General features: G+C 40.0%; 2 protein-coding genes across 7 annotated transcripts in view; one reads left to right on the plus strand and one right to left on the minus strand.

Annotated features, from left to right (window-relative positions):
- Window positions 1-8495, minus strand: part of pald1a (phosphatase domain containing paladin 1a) — a 59385-nt gene extending 50890 nt beyond the window's left edge. For 2 of the 6 annotated variants that reach the window (XM_085416623.1, XM_085416621.1), the window contains exon 1: window positions 8276-8495. Coding sequence is in view for 2 of the 6 variants with exons in the window: in XM_085416619.1 (XP_085272745.1) it covers window positions 299-360 (62 nt within the window). In the remaining 4 variants the exon portion in view is untranslated. Of the gene's footprint in view, window positions 1-298; window positions 424-4097; window positions 4318-8275 lie in introns of those variants that run through there. The other 4 variants (XM_085416624.1, XM_085416622.1, XM_085416619.1 and 1 more) reach the window with 3 other exon arrangements.
- Window positions 8496-8910: 415 nt separating this feature from the next.
- On the plus strand, window positions 8911-13890 carry ndr2 (nodal-related 2). The gene is made up of 3 exons (XM_085415304.1): window positions 8911-9718; window positions 11213-11955; window positions 13342-13890. The coding sequence occupies exons 1-3, from the start codon at window positions 9454-9456 to the stop codon at window positions 13492-13494; spliced, it is 1161 nt and encodes a 386-aa protein (XP_085271430.1). The 5' UTR covers window positions 8911-9453; the 3' UTR covers window positions 13495-13890.
- Window positions 13891-13947: the final 57 nt, after the last annotated feature.

Here is a 13947-nt window from a genome sequence, read left to right on the forward strand (position 1 = left end):
GTACAGTATAAATGGTTTGTAGTTCAAAGAGTTCAAATAATCATAGGATTTCAGTAATTATGCTTCTATCAAATAACAGCTGCGGGAAAAGACTGAAGGCAAAAGAGTCAGAAGCCCTGCCCGAGTTCAATAGGAGGAAGCCAAGTTTTCAATGCTGTGCTCCAGCAGCTTCACAAATCTATTTAAGTCCCCGTCACATACCAAAAGGTTCTCTGTTAGCATAATTTTGTGGCCACCGCAGGAAATGTAACAAAAAACACTCCTTGGCGTAACAATTCAGTAAAATATAATATCTTACGCATGAGATGAAGTGCAATCTGTGCTTCCAGAGCCCTTTCTTTGCTGCTTTCTTTCTGCCATGGTCCAAAGGAGTGTGAGAACTTGGCATCACATCCAAAAAAAGAAATCTTCCTTCTTTGAATCCACTCACCCACCCCCAGTCGGAGGGAAACACCCCTTGTGGGAGTTCAAAGTGCCAGGCTGCTTGGCATTCAGGCAAAACTTCAGAAGTTATACTTTTCAGACAACGTACTCCTCGTCTTTGCTCCGTCTCCTGACTGATGTTGGGGAATAGATTCATGCAGGAGACTGGAGTCTCAACGGAGGAGACCAGGGGAAGTAGCAATACATCTGGCAGCCAGATGGCTAACGCTTAGCTTTCTTTCACATGGGCAGGCTATGCACAAAGATAACACACAACTGACTCTTTCCAACGGACAACACATGAAATGATAACTTTATTATTCACTTGACAGAAGCGGATCCACAGAAATATTTTCATTTTTTTTTCAAAGCTTTTTAACTTCTGCTTTTATCTCATAATTTTTGCTTATGTTAGCAGGAAATTGCAATATTTCTTCTCTTTCCTTTGAAACTTTTATTTTTAATGAATAAGGGTGGCATGAACCAATCTATACTTGCAAATTCGACGTGTAGGCTACATAAATGATACAGAAACAAGCTGTGGTAAACATTGTACGCCCAAGTATACCACAAGATGTAGCAGATGTAAAAGTGTTGCCAGTTTTGGATTATCCATGTAAGATATGCCCATTTTTTTACAGAGCATTCAAGCTAGGAATACTGTGGCATCATGCCACCCCACTATTCTGTATACAAGCTACGAAGACGGAAAGGGGGGTGGCTTTGTTGCTGCGCATTTAAGCCCTTGGGAGAGATAGTAAAAGAGCCAAATTGACAGTAGTAGAAAGACATAGCCAGCACTCCGAATGCTGATGGTTTGGACATCACATGGATCTGATTCCAAAATAACGACACACGATGAAAAATGAAGCACATTTTGCAGGCCTGCTGCAGATTAGTGTGAACAAGCAAAGGTGTCATTAAGAGAGGTCTTTTTAACACTTTTAAGGCAAACCGTTCACCTTAACGAGTTTTGCTTTGTTCTTCTCTTAAAGTAACGGGTAAAAAACAGACTAATTTCAATCTCTGTCCCTTTAAGGGCATTTAATCAGTAGGTTTCTTTTACCCACCACCACAGTTATGCATGGCTCTGTGGTTTAGTGGAAGGCCATAAAACACTGAAAACTGATTCTCACATTATATTCAGCCACGCACTAGAACTTCCTAAATCTTATCGCATATGTGATGTGGTTGTTTGCGAAACATCTGATAATTGAGGATACGTGATACGTTGCTTTGACTTTTCAGCAAGTTAATGGTCACACTGTAGGCTCTGCTCTCTTACTTTGCAGCCTGTCACCACTGCTGCAAGACCACGGTGCACACACTTTGATACAGACGTTCTTGCTAGACGCAAGGGCAGCTCTTCAACTGCACTAATTTCAGCATGGGCAGACCTGGTCTCCGCCCCCAGGCGGGCAGCCGGGGTGGAGGCCTGTGTAGAAATAGCCCTCAGTCATAAACATCCTACTGGCAAGCCAATCAAGGCAACTCATTAGAGAGGCTGTTTATCCCACACATCAACCAGAGTAGTACTGCACACACACTGAAGCACTGCACTGATGCTGCACTGTGTGCGGGTCCGATGAAAGATAAGTGGAATTCAATGAAATAAGTAAATGCACACACAAACAAAAACAATAATCTTGAATTCAGCTTTCTGTGTTTGTGTAGGAATCTGCCAACAAAGCTGTGATCAGCTGGTGAAAGTTAACCAGCGGCACTAATATTTAAATTCAAAGACAGCATAGTGGGCTTACGACCATGGAAACCAGAAGCTACTGCCAGCCTATCAGTACTGCTCCATTCAGGACAGCCCCATTTAAATTCAGCCGGTGTCCCAACTTTGCTGTAGCAACGTCTTCAGACAAAAGGGTCTGAGCGCAGACAGGAAGGAGCTTGCAGCTGCAGGATGCATCTGTTGGTGGCCCCGAGGAAGGATGCAGAGCACCCTTTATTCATACGAGATGCAAGGGTTTAAGAGAGATGGGTATCACTTTGTAGTGCGCAGGAGATCTTTCAACACAACTTCCCACATTGAGGTTGAGAGGAGAGCCGCCAGCGTGTCAACAAAAGCCACATTAAAATTCTAAATTCAATACAAATTGGCATCACCTAATTCATAATCAGGGATCCTGTGTATTTTCTGGTCTCCATGGAGGCCACTCGTTCAGTCTGAAAATGTTTAGGCTAAAAGCATGCTGGGTACACAAAAATAAGCTGATTTAGTGCAATGCAGTCATGTCGTGTCTGGAAATAGCCACACAATATCCCCATCAACCATCTGATCTTCTGTGCACTAACTTAAAGTATGACATCTGAATGCTAATTTTATTTAATAATAACAATGACACATTGTCCCACTCTCTCTCATCACAGGCTAGACCGAGAAAACCCTTCGACCAAACTCAGTCACACCCCCACACAAGCTAAGGAAGCATAAGCACACCTTGACAGGAAACGCTTACATGTACTCTCTGAAACTTCCTCCCTGCAGCTGTACGCATATTTCACCAACGAGGTTAAGGGTTGCAGGCGTGATTCCACAGGACATTGCTAGTTCCTGCCCTAAAATGTCAGTTCTGCACGGAAATGAGCTCAGTGCTTCCTCTGCAAAAAATCTTTTTTGTGTTTTCCTTCAACTGTTCCAAAAACCTCATTGTGAATTTGTGTCAACTTGTGACTTTTGCTAATTATTGTACAAAAGAAATGGCCCGGCGATGTGCTCAGAAAGAGCACACTGTGGTAAAAAGAAGTTGCGTGCTGATGCATGGTGAGAGGATGCTATTTTCAAATCTGATCAAATGTGTGAAATAGCATTTCCACTGCAAGAGTTAGCATCCAGAGTGACAGCCGAGGTGCACACACTGACTGGACGACATCTAAAGGAAATAGCATGTAGCACTAGTAAGAGCTGAAAATCCACTGAGACACAAACAAACTCTGCTTCTGTTACTGCAGTGAGACAACATAAATCACGAGTAACCTTTAGCCTTGTGCATTCTTGCTTTCATCACAGCTTGACAGTGAGCTCCAGCTAAAAAGGGTTTCCAAATCTATTTTTAAAAACCCTGTCTGTAATTTATTTCATCTCAAGGTGCCAATAATATCTTCTTATTTCAAGCCTGCAGTGGTGTGGTTTTCACTTTTTGTAAACCTCAGTGTCTGGCCACAATATTCTGGTAGATCTGCCGGTTCAAGTGACAGCAGATAGATTTTACACCGAGTTGTTAACATGTTACATTTTGCTTGCAACTCGAGCTGAAGTGCTAAACTTGTGTAAGTGCAAACAGATCTTGACTGAGCAGCATTTTGTAAGATGGTCAAGGGTGTCTGAATCATTTCAAACAGGTGCTGGCCACTCCGGCAGAAGAATGAGAGTGGATAAACACTTAAGAGGAGAGCTTAGGCGTCACATGCCATTAAGAATGCAGTCCATGTAGCTATGTGAATGTCAGCCATGACTGGTATTATCAAAGAATGTTGTAAACAGATTAAAAAGATATTTTACATCTCTTAAGTCTCATGTAAAATCACAGCGTGCATCTAAAGAACAGCGCATGCCATTTCTTTTGTACCTCTTGAAAACATACTGATGACACGTTTTGCGACCACAAACCAGCAAAAGGAGTCAAGTGTCACAACAAAGAAAATGCAAAGTATGACAACTGTACCTGACATTCAGCTGCTCATTCCACCGTCTGAGAGGTGCACGAGTCTCAGAGAAACACAATCACAAAACAGAAAATAATGGGTTAAAAAGAACCAAAATGACAGCTCTCCGGCAGGCAAGCAGTCTCACTCAGACATCCCCACTGGCATCTCTGTTCTGTGAGGCAATGTGTCTCTGCCTCCTGATCAAACTACAGCAGGCGGCAGTCTTGCATCATTAACATGTCCTTATAAAGCAAGTCAATGAACATGTCCTTCAGTAAGGACAGATCCCAGACAGCCACTGAGTAGGAAAAGACGGGAGTGTGCAGGGAGGTGGGGTGGGGGGTGGGGGCTCCACTGTTGGTTTGTTTGTTACTTTTTTGTATGCATCCCCTGCACATGAGGTGCAAGGTTGCTGGGATTTGTGTGTGTATGAAACTGATTGCGCATGTGTGTGTGTGTGCGTGTGTGTGTGTGTTTGGGTGGGGGGGGGGGGGGGGGGGGGGGGTGAAGAGGATGTGGAGGCGGACCCAGAGGCTTACTCACCATCCATTTCGCCATCCAATCATAAACCGGAGCCTCCTGCCAGCACAATACCTTCTGAACACACAGACCTTTCAGCAACTGTATCAAACTAAACCATCACTTCTTACACAAATTACGAGCAGATGCAGCAGTAAACCCTCACTGTAGAATGTAAGGTACACTTGCAACACCGACAACATAAGCCTAATTCACTGCAATGCGCTAATTACTCCATTCATTAGCAGTTAACACATGTCATGCCGAAAGTAAACAAGCTTACAGCTGGGCAAATACTTAGATTTAAGCTTGAGTTTTAGCTGTAAATGCCTGCGTGCTGTACCCTTTGTAGTCATAACACTGAGGGTATGTCAGTTCAAACAGCAAGCATCCTAAGATTTGAATAAGGCACGAACACAGCCAACAGCATCTGCTTGCAAAATACCTGTATCGAAATTCTGCCAAACTTACCCATTTGGGTAAGATTTACACTTAGGACTCCAAATTATTAAACAAAACGGCCAACAACATCGGGCTTATCGTCTGAGTGAACTGCATATGAGAATGTTTTCTTACAAAAGTATGTGCGATCACAAATCTGTCACAAGATAATGTCCACATCAAGCTGATTTGCAAAAGTGGTAAGTGGTTTTTTCGAGATATGGATGTAAAATCTACTGCTGCCACACCTGTTCCTTCCTTCCTGCAGCCGCGCAGGCCAAAGATTCTGACGTTCTTGCAACACAGTGAATGTGAAACCAAACCCTCCCGTGGCCCGCAAACCTCAAAACATGAATGAATCCACCCAGGAAGTGAGAAGTAACAAATATTCGTTTGTTTTTCGGGGGGGGAGATTTTGTAATAAACTGTCATAAAGCTAATGAGCCTAGGCACATTTTCACACAGTTTGCTAAGAGACTTGTAAGAGCAATTGTAAGGAAGGAAGAAGTATTTCACCTGAGACAAGTTCTAAGCTTCCAAACACATTAGAAATGAAATTAATGCTTTCAGATAGTCTTTTCATCTTTCTCACAGCACAGGGACACTGTTCCCAAATCAAAATGTTTCCCTAATCAATCACTGTCAAGTTAAAAATAAATCAGCAGCTCAAAGCTCTTGGGAAGATGAAATGATAACTAATTACAAATACACCTTGGCATGTTCTGGGTGGACGTCCAGTGCAATATTCTCTTGAGTCCATTGATCAAATATGACACCTTGTGGTAAGAATTAACAACTGCATTTAGATAATTATCTAATTTCCAAAACACTTCTTTTCATTCAGACAACTATTTAATCACAATCAGAAAACAGTGCCCACTGGGAAATTAATTAATTTACATCAAATGTCCTCTGGGTAACTTTGGATATGACCAAAATTATATTTACTGAAAGGCATGCCTTCAAATATTTTGATATTATCAAATTTTTTTTACATCAAATTTTTCTTAGAATGTAAGAAGATCAAAAACATTTTTGAATGTTTCTTAGCAGGTCTTAAAATTATGTAAATACAATTAAAGGAACAACAAAACATTGGAAGCAGTACAGCCTTACTGCTTCCAATGGAATTAAGATGATTAGGTGCTTGTAATAAAAAATTAAGTGATAATTAGCAACCTTCTCTCTAAAAGCACTTTTGGCAGTCTGCTGGTGTTCAGCTGTTTGTTAACACAATGCAAAAGAGGAAGGAGGGTTATGTAATTTATAAAGATTATGAAAATGTAGAAAACAAGCTGGTGTGCCAATTATCCCAGGAGTGGTCATTGCAACAAATTCACCCCAAGGTCAGACCCTGGAATGCTCAGAGAAATCACAAAATAACCCAAGAGCTACAGAATCATGGGGTGTGCTAGTTTGCTAGTGTGGTAGTTTTCCACACACTGCTTCTGCATTTTGGCTTAGTTTGACACAGTGTAATACATAATTTTTATTGTTCATATGAGCATGTATTTACCTCGTTTGAAGACTTAGAAAGGACCAGATCATGTTTAATTATGTCCTCACTGAAAAGTACACTTTTTTCAGTTCTAAGGTCTTAGGGATCACTAAGACCTTAGAACTGAAAAAAGTGTACTTTCTTTTTCACATAAAAGCATATTATGACTATTTCACCTGCACTGCATTTTTAATTTATGTAGATAGTAACGGGCTGTATAACTAAACATGCATATGGTAGATTATAAGTATTTGATTAAGTCCTAGCAGTTTTATTGTAGTCAGCTGTTATTTATAGTTTCATTATGAACATGGGGAAGGTGAACAGTCACAGCTATTTTATTGTGCAACTTCAGAAAATAAGAAAAGAGAGTTGGGACCCGCAACACCCCATCCCGAATTTGGCCCCTCTCAGTATTGACTCAGTTGACCTTGGCACAATACTCTTATAAATGATTGCAAATATGCATCCAAATCAATTTCAAAACAAGCAGCGCTGGGACTTAAGGAAACTTGAACCTAACTGAACACCTGTTTTACATTTCTCAATCCCTATGAACAGATCTACTATAAATCATTTTGGAAACAAAGTGGGGGCTTTTCGTGGGGCATGTCCAAACAAACAACTTTTAAAATTGCACGTAGGAGTTAAGTTTCTCATCCAGCCCTCTTATCAAGATAAACTGAGATTAAAAGGCTCACCATTTAGTATTTGGCTGCTCAATCATCCAGGAGTTTCGTTCTATCACTCTTGATTAACTGATACTCGTGGTTTGATCGAGTCAATCAGAGGCAGTTTCAGTGCACCCCATCGCCACTCCCACCGCCCAACCCCACCCCCCATGACATCAGGTAAAGCGATATAAACAGAAGAGCCTGAAAGGATAACCAGCTGGAAGGACCAAAGTAAACAAAGACCTTGACACAAAACAAAATAAATCAAAGAACATCATGTGCTTTATATCAGGCCTAGTAAAATCTTACGCAGATGCAGCATGACGTCACTATTTGCCTATTATATACTGTATATGCTATAAATGCACATGTAAATACATGACGTGGTTTTAGATTAGGTTTCTGTTAGTGGTATTTGTATGTAGAAGTATTTGTTTTGGTTCATTTTCCTGTCTTATGAGCGCTAACATATAAAACACACCTATTATTAGTACATATCCAGTTTTTGCATAAGTGATGCAAACGCATTACGCAGAGCATAACACATTGTTTTTCTCAAACCTTTTATCATTTGCATGCATGTACTGTAATGTAATTTTCATGCGCGTGTAATCGTTGCACTGTAACACATCAGGACATCCTAGAAAATGTTTGTTTTTTATAAGCAAATAAAAACATAAGTTAACGGTTATCCATTTATGCATTTCCATAGTAATGAGCCCCAACTGCCTATCGTGCTTTGCACAACTTGTTTTTATTATTATTATTATTAATTATCACTGTCAGCGCCCAAAACACCAGATTGAATGCACAATGCAGTGCAGGCATGGAGAGATGGGGGGTGGGGGTGCCAAGCACATGTATGCCCCATCAGCCACACAAGCACATCATGAAAATATCCTTCACTGCGGAAGTCTAGTCCAAGCAAAAGTCCAAAATCCATATTTGTTGAAGATTGTAATCTAGAGGGACACTGGGGTCCAAAAACGGCACGAGTGCCAACTTTCTTTTTAGCTGCCATGACTCGTGCAAGAAAAGACCCGTAAACTTTAAAGCTACTCACCATTTCAGCACACGGTAGGTGAAAAAGCGACGGGCCAGTTAGGAAAACAGACCTCGGACCTCGGTAATTCCGGTGTAGACGTTGTCGACAAAGTGCACCGCTTTTTAACTATACAGGTGGATAAAAAATATCCATTAATTTTTATCCTTTCTCGGGAGATTCTCGAGGAAAAGGATTTCATTATGTGAATGGAGACGCATAGCGCATGCGCAGTTTGCGACAACCATCCACAGATGCTCTATGCAGGAACCAAGATTTTTGACGTGCAAACTTTGCGAAGATTTAAAAGGTTCATTGCTGTTATGCCACTTTGAAATTAAGCATTCTTATAATAGGTGTATACAGCTACTATTAATAAAATGAAAGCTTATATATAAACATTACAAATAAAATTAATACGCTGTTTAAGGAATTCTAACCAGAAAAACACCAGTGAGCTTTATATAATAGTATAGCTTTAAAAGTAAACATCTTAAAGTTAAATATGAGCGAGATAAGACGTGTTTCCTGCTTCATTCTATCTGTGCTGCTTGATAGTGTCCCCGAGGTCTATATTAAGTTTCCAGCGACTTTATCTCAGTTTGTGGTAGGCCTGTTTTATCCGTCTCCATCTTTTATCGTAATATTCTTGTCACAAAAGGCCATTTGAGGTATAATTAGAAGTTAAATTAGGCCAAGTTATTAACAAATGCATAATAAATATAGTATAAATGTCATGTGCGTTCCCTATATTACTGGTTGCAGTGATGTTTTAACATTAATAGTTCTGTTGCCATTGTTGTTGTTGTACGAAGACATGCCTGATGGGTAATAGAGCCCATTCATTGTCCCTGATGTGCATTTCAAGGGGCCCGTAGTAGACTAAATTAGACTATGGGAAAGCCTAACAATTAGTGCAAACCAAACAGATGAAACAATTAGTCTGAGAATGGGGAGTCAGGCTGCAGAAGCCCAAAGAACATGGTGCAAACAAAACCTGTGCGTCTTGTAAACACCAACCCAGGCGCCTCATTACCAATTGAATAGATGATGAGCTGTCAGGTAGCAAGTCTTGAGGACTCATGTCAATTTCCTTTAATGTTCTCAGCTACTTGTTAAACGTGAAAGGGGGTGGGTGAGAGTATAAAAGGCTCCCCTGCTCTTCCAGAGGAGGAATTTGTCATTAACCGACCTAAAACATGCGCTCATGGGGAGCTTTGGGTGTTGCGCTCCATGCATCTTTGCTGGCGCTGCTGGCTCAAGGGATTCATAAATCCAGCGATGGGGTGTTTATGAGGCCGCTGCACCGTTTTGCCGTGATGGACCGAGGAACTGGATATCACCTGCCGAGCTACATGATGCAACTTTACAGGAATTTCAAGTCGAATTTTTCCGGTCTTATGGATACGATGGAGCAAGATGCCGCAAGACAAGCGGACACCGTGAAGAGTATGATGGCTAAAAGTAAGATCTGGCTCATTGCTTCATAAAAAATATTTGGTTTGTTTGTCAGAAACGTGCAGGGAATCGTTTGACATTCGTGTTTTATAGCTTTGGTTCGGGTCAGATGTCTTCTCTACCATTAATAAATCCTCTCAGATGTTAAGGAGTTTAGTTTTTCTGTCAACGCTGCGTGCCAGACGACCTCAGAGGTTTTCAATCCACATTCCGCTTAGGGGGTGAATAACCATGCAGAGATCAGCGTGTGAAAAGGCCGGTATTCTCTCTAATTCTCAAAGCAAACCTCTTCTTCGCTAAATAGGTGATGTTGATTAGATACCTCGCCAGACATCCCCCTATACAAATCTCTTGCTTAGTCAAATCAACAACCTCCTTCAGTTCTTTTTCGCACTTGGTTTGATTAAATTAGAGCGCTGGATTTAACGGTGGCACAAGCAGCCAGCACAGGACACCCCCCAATCCCTGCTGCAGAATCTAATTTCACATCTCGGTAAAGTGTTAGAGTTACTACCTGTTTGTTTGACAGAGGATATGCAGAAGCCGTGAGAAGCAGGGATGTGTTAAGTGATTGGTTTCGGCTACGTGTTTGGTTTGAGTGGATTAATAGCGCGGGTGGTTTGCACTTTTGATCAAGAGTCGAACTCAATAGGCAGCGGACAATGCAAAAGTTAAATGTTTTAAAGCCGTTCATCCCTTAGATTAATCGGAACCACACCTGTTTAGAATCACAATGGGTCTCTTTACAGATGTGGGCGCAGAGCAGGGTGTCCATGGGTAGCATAATGAATGGGTTATGTTGGGGAAAAGCATAAGCAGCTTTGATTACTGAAATCCCCTAATCACGAAGTTCTAGATGACATATATTGTTATTTTCTCACCAGATGAGCCTGCATGTTCATTAAAGGTTTCATTTTTTGATTTTATCTGACTTCTGTTATGAGGTAAATAAACTTTCAAAAAAACATTTTAGGTTAAAATAATTCCTGTTGGCTGATTAAATCCACTAAACCAGCAAATTATATAAGGTTGAAGCTGTAGGCCTTCTTATTGATTTGCATCTTCTTTAATAAAGCTGTTACAGGCTGCACACTGAAAATGTCATGTCATAGTTAAGATATATGTTGCACTTATACCTTCCATAAGTTTATTTAATTTGGCGAGACCCTACATTATCAGAAAAGTAACCTTTAACAATTCGGTGATCACCTTTCAAAAGAACTTGGAGATTTTAAGGGAGGAGAAACGCTTAGAGGAATAGATTTCCAGCAAAACCAGGCTCACAAAGTTGCAGCTATCTACCACCTGTGTGGTGAGGAGGGAAAGAAAGCAATCTAATGTTTGGTAATATAATAATGGTGATGTTTTGGGGGGTTCATTTCCCGCACAGGTGGTTGTTTGTTGGTTTACATGCATCAGTAACACACAATCAGTCATTATAATCTGTGTCATACAAAGTGCTCTTCAATTATGCTAATTCTTCCATTTTTGCTATATCAGATTTGAAGTACAGACATAGATCCTGGGTGGCGACATTTGACCTCCATGCGCTGGGAGCTGACAAACAAATCCAGGCAGCAGAGTTGAGAATCAAGCTACCTTGGACAATGAATGTTTCCAACATTAGTGTGGAGGTGTATCACCACCATGACCAGGATCAGCATCTGCTGGCACTGCTCACAGAATCGTCACTAGTCACATCATCGCAGAGCTGGAAAGTATTCAACATGACAAATCCCCTCTTGAGCTGGCTTAAAGAGAAATCAACAACAAGAATTCGACACAAGCGAGTGTCAAGAAGAAGGAAAGTGATAAAGAAAAAGCGAGGCCTGCCTCTTCCCGATGAGCCTGTTTATGAAACAAGTTTGACAAAAGACCAGGATGTGAGTGACCGGGCCTTGCTGGTTGTCTTCTCACACACAGGGTCTGATGAAAACTCAAAGGCTAAAGCGAGCTTACTCCATACAGCTGAACAATCCAAGTTCTTCTCCCCTGCTGAAATCAAAAAGAGGCGAAGGAGCAAACGGGGCCAGAGAGAGCAAACAGCAAGAACCCCACAGCTGTTCAAAAGAGTGAGTGAAAAATCGCTCTGTCGCAAAGTGGACCTGCATGTCGACTTTAATCAGATTGGCTGGGGGTCCTGGATTGTCTTTCCTAAAAAATACAATGCCTACCGCTGTGAAGGCTCCTGCCCTAGTCCTCTGAGAGAAGACTTAAACCCAACCAATCATGCCTACATGCAGGTGAGTGCCTATCTAGAGTTTCTGTTCTTACACATATTCATATTATCATCATAGGAACATTGTATGCAGACCGTTTAAAAATTCATATGCACACAATCACTGGCAGATATATGCATCAGGGACAATTTGGGATAGGGACAATCTATCTATCTATCTATCTATCTATCTATCTATCTATCTATCTATCTATCTATCTATCTATCTATCTATCTATCTATCTATCTATCTATCTATCTATCTATCTATCTATCTAATAAAAATACCAATTACTTCACAATGGAAGCGGCTGAACTGTAGCTAAACCACTAAAGTACAACTTATGGAAACAGTACTTCAGACTAATATGTAATAAAATAAACTTTACGTGATCAAAAATGATAACAACTATGAAAAATCTGCAGGCAAGCAAAAATACCACTTAACTCAATTTACCGGAAGTCCTCAGTGGCTCTTGAGTCAAATAATGTTTATCTAATTATGTAATGTAATGTATTATGTAAGTAATAATGTAATAATGTTTTTTGTTCACTAAAAAGAAAAAATTGAGACATTTAGCTACAGTAATGTGTTAGATCAGAGACATATCATTGTGAAAATGCACTACATACTGGTCAAGTGTGTGGTGGTGGCTGTCTGATGGATGTCTTAACAATGTTAACTTGACACCAGTTAGGACTGAAGAAAAAGGGTGGAGGGCCTCTCTAAGGGGTTTCACAAACAGTAGAGAACAGTAATGGTAAACTATATATTAAAAAAAGGAAATTATTCCTGTGTTTTTCTACCCAAAAGTGTTGTCAATTACTTTCAAAATGACAAAACAAGTATCTCAAATACTTGAAACACTATGCAAATATGAATCGTAGTTACTAGGTTTTTTTTTTGTGTGTTTTTTTTTTGTTTTGTTTTTTTACATTTGTTCATTCATTCATTGGAGCTTATTCCAGCTGTCTTAGGGCGAGAGGCAGGGTACACCCTGGACAGGTTGCCAGTCTGTTGCAGGGCTATAATAATTGTTTTATTATTTTTTGTTTTGCTAATTTAGTAAAACGTGAGGATTTGAAGCGTTTCATCATAACAAATCTGTTAGTACTCCTTTTCCACACTATGAAAAAGGGTAAAACAAGATATCATTTTTTATCAGAACGTCTGTGGTTTAAAGTGGTTCAAAATGTTACGTTAAAAACAACAAAACATATAACAAATAGCTTAAATGAACAGAAATGTTCAACTTACTAAATGAAGTGAAAAGCAGAATAGCAAATATCAGATGACAGTAAGTGGGTCAGTATGTCAGTAAGCTAAGATAGGATAACGCTATTACTATATTTCTTTATAGAACTGCAGTTATCTACAATTGGCCTAAAGCCTCTCTCTTTCTTTTTCCAGAGTCTCCTGAAGCATTTCCACCCTGACAGAGTGGCCTCACCCTGCTGTGCACCAACCAAAATGAGCCCACTGAGCATGTTGTACTATGAAAATGGAGAGATGCTCCTTCGACACCACGAGGATATGATTGTGGATCAGTGCGGGTGCCAGTGAAAGCTAAAACCAGCTGCAGAGCAGGCTTAACACTGTACAGAAATTTTGACAGAACCAAGTAATTTCTGAAAATAAAATAAAATAAAATAAAATAAAATAAAATAAAATAAAATAAAATAAAACATTTATACAGAAGGAAGAAAGCACTGCAAGGCTGTGTCGGAGCGTTGCACGAAGACAACATTTTGATGTGTGATGTAGGCTTTGGTTTGTAAGAATAGTTGCATTTTGAGATGTACCAAAATGTGAACTCAAAAATTGGGTTCACCTATTGTCACAAACGGAAGTTCATTCACTTTAAATTATCAATTGTTATAATTGTAAATATTTAATGGTAATGTTGATTAATATTTCAGCACAGTTTTATTGTCGACTACCATTTGTGTATATTGTTATAATGGCTATTTATATTGTTATATTATTGTAAATATTAAAATAAAATTACATATATGT

The sequence above is a fragment of the Rhamphochromis longiceps genome, linkage group LG8 (assembly GCF_057381845.1).
Source record: "Rhamphochromis longiceps isolate RC_006_pf linkage group LG8, R_longiceps_female_GT1.1, whole genome shotgun sequence".
Taxonomy (NCBI): Eukaryota; Metazoa; Chordata; class Actinopteri; order Cichliformes; family Cichlidae; genus Rhamphochromis; species Rhamphochromis longiceps.

Coding starts and splice junctions, on each gene's coding strand:
- ndr2 (XM_085415304.1), top strand. CDS start 9,454: ATGCGCTCATGGGGAGCTTTGGGTGTTGCGCTCCATGCATCTTTGCTG. Junction 9,719..11,212: donor GAAGAGTATGATGGCTAAAA/GTAAGATCTGGC, acceptor TTGCTATATCAG/ATTTGAAGTACAGACATAGA. Junction 11,956..13,341: donor CCAATCATGCCTACATGCAG/GTGAGTGCCTAT, acceptor TTCTTTTTCCAG/AGTCTCCTGAAGCATTTCCA.